This window comes from Diaphorina citri, unplaced genomic scaffold (assembly GCF_000475195.1).
Source record: "Diaphorina citri unplaced genomic scaffold, Diaci psyllid genome assembly version 1.1 scaffold5601, whole genome shotgun sequence".
NCBI lineage: Eukaryota > Metazoa > Arthropoda > Insecta > Hemiptera > Psyllidae > Diaphorina > Diaphorina citri.
Genome location: NW_007382977.1, coordinates 1 through 6,817, shown reverse-complemented (window position 1 = coordinate 6,817; position 6,817 = coordinate 1). Strand labels below are relative to the sequence as shown.

General features: G+C 39.2%; 1 protein-coding gene across 1 annotated transcript; it reads left to right on the top strand.

The window, feature by feature from the left end:
• Positions 1-138: 138 nt before the first annotated feature.
• LOC103521623 (facilitated trehalose transporter Tret1-like) lies at positions 139-6,782 on the top strand. Its single transcript, XM_026832219.1, has 8 exons — positions 139-301; positions 446-685; positions 2,358-2,484; positions 2,707-3,029; positions 3,403-3,734; positions 4,930-5,018; positions 5,857-5,943; positions 6,564-6,782. The coding sequence occupies exons 1-8, from the start codon at positions 149-151 to the stop codon at positions 6,665-6,667; spliced, it is 1,455 nt and encodes a 484-aa protein (XP_026688020.1). The 5' UTR covers positions 139-148; the 3' UTR covers positions 6,668-6,782.
• Positions 6,783-6,817: the final 35 nt, after the last annotated feature.

Sequence of the window (6,817 nt, the reverse complement as noted above, 5' to 3'; positions counted from 1 at the left end):
TGTTTTCAAGGTTTTAGTCTGGCAATAAAAGCCCCCCATTATTCTATCGGGTAGTAAAAGTCCATGTACCGTTATCTTTATCAGACTGAAAAGTACCTACATATGTAAGTGCTGAAAGTGTATTAATTTTGTGAAAGAACTGAGCGCAATGCTGGCCAATAAGAGAAAAGCAGTAGCGCATGCGCAGGGCAACATGTGGTCGAATCTGCGCAGACCAGAGGCATACAAGCCGTTGATTATTCTCAATGTGTTCTTCTTGTTTCAACAGCTGACTGGAATTTATGTGGCAGTTTCTTATACGGTAAGCTCTTGAGTTATGATTCTCCTCACAGAAGAAAGCAACAAATATGTTGGCCACAGAGATTGCTAATATAGGCACATAATTATAGTGATGACATATATATTTGCATTTTCGTGACAAAAGTATCTTTTTTCCGTTTTCCAGTTGGACTTTGTCAAAGACTCAGGAGTTACCAAGGACATTGGATTCATAGCTGTTCTCTTGGGTGCACTTAGATTGGGTGTCATATTTTTGGGCACCTGTTGTTCTAAGACCTTGGGTAGGAGATTCACAGCTATAGTGTCTGGAGTTGGGATGACCCCGTGTCTACTTCTGTTGGCGTTTGATAGATACCAGAATCAGATCAGAGTGCAGCCAGGTAAGCTTCTTTATCTTCAGAAAGTGGTTGGAGGAAGAGCACATTTCTTAGGATCCTGCCACTGTAAATAAAAATAGGTAAAATCTATTAAGCTATCGGTGATAGTATATGTACAAACATTGAATACACGGAACCGGTACACAGGATAACCGAAGGTAAGCACTGTTTTGCGTGGTTTGTGTCAGGACGGATGATCCTAGCGCTCTTGGAGATGAGTTTTACCTCTTTAGTGGACGGGTTCTAGCCCTCTCAGAGACGGGTCCTACCCTTCTAGGAGACTGTTTGACGTCCGTTGTCTGAGCATCTGTGATTCCCTAGCAATAGAAATTATTTTACTCTATGAGACTGCAAGTATACTTTGTTTGTAAGTGATGTGCTGAGATAATGGTCTCTTCTTTAGTTTAGTAGATGGTTTCTCTTCTAGTTTGAGAGAGTCAGTTGAGACTTATTTGCGTACATTATTATGGTTAGCTTTTGATGTTTAGGTTAAGAATAGAATCTAATTAAAATTAACTTTATCCTAGGTACGTATTTACATATACGTTTAGGCAGTACCTACATTCCATATACGTAAGTGATACATTGGGACCTACATAATATGTATGGAATTACATATTATGTAATTCCATACTTACCTACTAATTAGTAATTAGAACGCAAGTACCTACTAAAGATAAGTAAGAAAAGAGTTGATGTATTTCTTACCTATCTTTAGTAGGTACCTACTTGCGTTCTAATTAGTAAGTATGGAATTACATAGGTGAAGTATTTGACAAAATAAAAAGTACAAAACACTACTTATATGTAACTATGTACAAAAGCAAATTTATTTGTGTCTTACCTAATATTCAGCTGTCACATTTTAGGTACTATTTGATATAATTGCACTTATCTGTAGCTATCTTTAATGGGATTAGTAATTTAGTTGTAAAATCGATGTGAATAAATTACCTAAGCTTTTATATTATCATTTTGTCTAGTACTAATTGTATCTAGCTTTACTTCAATACAAGACTAAAATTTTCTAAAGGTGCTGTCACTCAACAACAAAGTGCCTCGGATATGGTCTTTGGTTCTACCTACAGTATTTCGGCCTAAAGTTCATGGATGGATGGCAAAATTCACTACAAGAGCAGTTGAGATCGATGGAGCAGTGGATCTTCAGTATTTTCATGGTCTAAAGATGGATGGAATATTGTTTCCAAAGTATCTTGACATTGGATGGTCTTTGGTTCGACAGTATTTTGGTGTAAAGATCGTCGTTGTTAGTATTTTTTTTATTCGTTCGATTTTTCGCCGTAAACCCAGTAGAGCCTCAAAACGGACTGCGTCCACTACAGCATTCGCTACACGTGATGAGGTCTGGTTTGGTTTTGATCTTAATATATTTGGACTTTTGGATTCGTCATGTGTAGAGTTGTAGACGCACAAACTGATCTATTATTCTTCAACACCGCACCGTGTAGGTATTTGTATGTCATTACAGTATATTGTAAAGTGACGTACTGATCCATATCCACTGACATCACATAACTCAGTACGACCCAATGTATTTATATTGTTCACCAGAAGTTTAGGCTATAGTCTCTTCGAAGGTTACTACCCTACTACATTTCAAGTACATCGTGCATGTCAGATACAATTACTTATCTTAGAATGTCTTTGATAAACTATCTACCAATGTACTCTTCATTTTAGATATTGTACAGTCTGCTAGGATGTGCCTCTGTCTTGTCTCCTGGAATGAATATGGGCTATTCAGCGTTCGCTTTGACATACATGAGAACTCAACTGTATCTCTCCACAGATCAGGAAACATGGATAGGTAAGGCTGAAATCCATGACGTGGATCCAGTTTGTTAAAATCAAAGAAAAAATATCCTAACTCAGCCATTTAACTGGAGATCTTTGTCCCGGAAGAGTATGATATTAGATTATAGTAATCCTCTCGCAATAACAATTACAAATTTCATTTTGTAATTTTGGCACTCAATGTAATAATTTCTTCCCCATGACTTGATTTTTGCTTGTTTTTTTTCCATTTCAGCCAGTCTATCCAATCTGGTAACTCCGATCGGTTGTCTTCTCTCTGGTCCAATCCTAGAGCGATACGGGCGTAAGTTCACCCTCATTCTTGTATCCGTGCCTTGTTCCATCGGATGGTTCCTGATGGCATTCGAGCCAACCCTGACCCGTATCTACATAGGCAGAATACTCACAGGGCTGGCAACGGGACTAGCTAGTACCCCGGGTTCTGTGTATGCTGCTGAGTGTACATTGAGTACGTTGCGGGGATATTTGATGTCAGGGTCCACCGTGTTTATATCCCTGGGGATCTTGGTGGTCAATGTACTGGGTCTGGTGTTCAAGGTAAGTAGAGGCTATCGCTAGCAGTATAGGGATTCTCGCCTAAGTTGAGGTCGTGTGTTTGATTAACAACCGATGCATTTTAACCTCGTTTATTTACCTAACCGATTTCCCTCTCTTCTCAACGTTGCGCATTGTTAGTATCCGGATGGGTGACCATTTGGGCAATTGCGTGCTGCTAGCTTTTCCCAGCTCCGTTTTCAGATTGTGTGAGGCTGAGGTTATTGTTAGGAGGTCGGTAGCTTGTCGCCGAATGAAGGGCAAAACCCATGTCAATAAAAACCTTAATATTTATAGAGTAACATTAAACCTCTCTGTCAACACACACTTACGTACATATGTTGGTTTTTCTAAACTGTCCCTCTCCGATTCGCAGGATAACTGGCAGATAGTGGCGGCAATTGGCGGCGGTGTCTCCCTAGTAGTGGCTTTCATTACCCTCATCTTCGTACCAGAGTCTCCTGTCTGGCTAGTCACTAATGGATATGAAAGTCGGGCCACCAAATCCCTCAAAACTCTACGCGGTACTTCGCGCACCCAAGTGATTCAGAAAGAACTGAGCGCAATGCTGGCCAATAAGAGAAAAGCAGTAGCGCATGCGCAGGGCAACATGTGGTCGAATCTGCGCAGACCAGAGGCGTACAAGCCGTTGATTATTCTCAATGTGTTCTTCTTGTTTCAACAGCTGACTGGAATTTATGTGGTTGGGTCAGTGGGGTCAACTTACATGGATGGAATCCTGACTGATAGATGATGTACAAAGGTCGCACTGCGTACAAGCGGAATGATCGCAATCTGAATGAAATCTCAGTCCAGACTCATAGTCGAGTTTTTCTGAAAGCAGAGGGATATCAAAATGATGATAAATCGATAATAAATAGACAAGTATTTTGTCTCCTCGTCATCGCTTAACCAGTCCATTGTATCTATTTAAGGAATTTGGAACAGCCATTCCATTGATGTTGTCAATGCTCCAAGCCGTAGAGATCAATTAGCGTCACCACTAATGAATTTATAATGAGGGATATCAAAATGATGATAAATCGATAATAAATAGACAAGTATTTTGTCTCCTCGTCATCGCTTAACCAGTCCATTGTATCTATTAAAGGAATTTGGAACAGGCATTCCATTGATGTTGTCAATGCTCCAAGCCGTAGAGATCAATTAGCGTCACCACTAATGAATTTATAACAAAACTCCGAGGAGGTAATCAAAGCATTCTTAAAATATGAGAGAGGAGGTGTTGACAAAATATTTTGAGAAAACATTTCATTCCCCGTTTGAACGGCTCGGTGGATTTCATATTTCTTAACATAATAAGGGGGACCTCGCAACATAAATCACCTCAAACTATTGACTTAACGTCGTACGTATGGTGGTGATGAATTATTTCCTTGGCCGGAATCCAAATCTTCGCTTTGAAGTAAAGAAAAACACAAATTGTTCATTCTCCGGAAGGCTAATGGAATAACGGAACAATGAAAACAATGAAGAAGAATCACATAGAAAATATCTGAGACAAATGAAAAGAGTGTGGTCTGTTCTTTGGCTTTCGTAATGTTTACCTCAGATGTGGCGGCGTAGGTTTGGATTTTGTTAAATAATGTCTATCAAGCTTGCCGGGAGGCGAGCGACCTTCAAGAGTTCGAAGCGCCGCGCTGCGTGGTACTTTTCACTTGAAGATGGGTCCATTTTTGTTCGCCAGATTTAACGACATTTGTGACAATCATCGATGATCTTTCCTCAAAACTTTTTCAAAATGCTAAATGGAACATTGCGAAGTTTCTTATGAAACGCGTGCCTAATAGGTAACTGATGTCTCACCTGATAATCGGCTCAATATGGTAGTAAGATGAGAGATGTAATTTCTGGCCATCCTGAGGATTTCTATCTTGCTCAGTTTCCTTTCTGGTGTTATCGAGGGCAGCAGATTTCGTAAACTGGTGAAAGCCACGTTCACACTGAAACAAAGAGAAAAGATGGCAGCGTGTAAGAGGACGTCGTCGATTGGCCGGGACAAAAAATCGGGACAGTTTGCATTTTGATTCTTTTAATCACAGCCTTTTCTGAATGTGTCAGAAATATTTTCAAACGTTTTTGGTACCATCTGAAAGCTTATAATGTTGTTGTCTACCGTTTCTCGTTTTCGAATTGCCTCTAAATTTTGACATTGAAAAAGTTCCAATCCGAATTTTACACGTGAATATGTGTGTATGAATTCTATGATAATTAGGTATGTATTTAGGCAGTGTTTTAATTGGGTTTTATATTCCAAGATAGGTCCCTTATGTTGTTCTAATTATGCATTCTCTCATACTGAATCAACTGAATAAATACATAATGCACACACACTTGTCATTCATGTCCTACATACAGGGTGTCCGGAAAAATAAGTCTACATTCGTGACATAAAAGAGGTATGTACACATGCGTGCAGAGTAGGCATTTTTACAGAATGGCTCAATGAATTTGACGATGTAAAATTTTCCCAAATATATTGTCCCAATATCTTTTTTTTCGACTCAGTGCTAACTAAAAACATACCTACTTCTAAAATCTAATTAAATCACAGCCAGTGATGGCGTACATTCCAATATACCTATACTTTTCAGGCAATAATTCCAGTAAACCGCTATATTCCACACCCACGCGTCTAAAACTCAATCAAAACCTACCAGAGTATGAAAATAATTTTCAAATCCCTATCAAAAGTATCAAAACATTGAAACACAGGGAAATAAAAGGAAAGCTTCACAACCCGGCAGAGGGGAAAATATGAAACATGGAAAAGAGAAGGAAATATTGGAGGAGTAAAAAATAAGCAGAGGTACGGGCAGCATATTTGTGATAATATTCCTGCCGGAAACCCAGGGCAAGACGTTGACAGAGATCGAGCAGTACTTTATGGGATCAAGTGAGTGTTTTAGTCTGAGTTCGAGTCCCACCATATGTAGATCCCGATTTTGAAAATTTGGACCGATTGCAATACTTTCATTACTAGTATAGCTCCGCTATACTGTAGTAATAGAAAGTAAAAATACTTTAAATTGTTCACATTAGAATTTGTTCTTTGTAGGTAATTTGTTGATTACAAATAAATAAGAAACATATGCACCAAAAAAAAAAATCTGGTGTGAACATCACACGACTTTCTATTACATTTGCAGAATACGTAGGTATTTGAAAAGTAATAGAAAATAAAAGAAAAATGTAATAAAAGGGAAATTTGTTGACACAGGGGAGTATCGAACCCGCAACTTCTCAACTGTAAGTCGGACAGTTCTAAAAATTTCACCATTCGATTCGGCGTGAAAAATCATCATATGTAGAAAAAAAATCCTGTGATGCGACAAGTATATCTACAGATATAGTTTGAAGCAGCACACAAAGCTGCAGACCAGTTACAGACCACATGATTGTTCCTTCTAGGGCTATTTTCCTGAGTGAGGTCTATTGTTTACTGAAATATTACGAGTATGTGGTTGAAAATAGCCGAAATGGAAATTCTAATAACAATTTCACTTTCTTTTACAGATGCTAGACCCAGTGGTCGAACTGACGAGGAAGTGTCACTGAATGGTGGAGCTAATGGTCATGCCAAAGTACCCATCGTGAGACCGGCTAACCGTGCGTCGTGAACCGGGTAATAGCCTTCTTGGAGGCGAGTTTTACCTCTTTAGTGGACGGGTTCTAGCCCTCTCAGAGACGGGTCCTACCCTTCTAGGAGACTGTTTGACGTCCGTTGTCTGAGCATCTGTGATTCCCTAGCAATAGAAATTATTTTACTC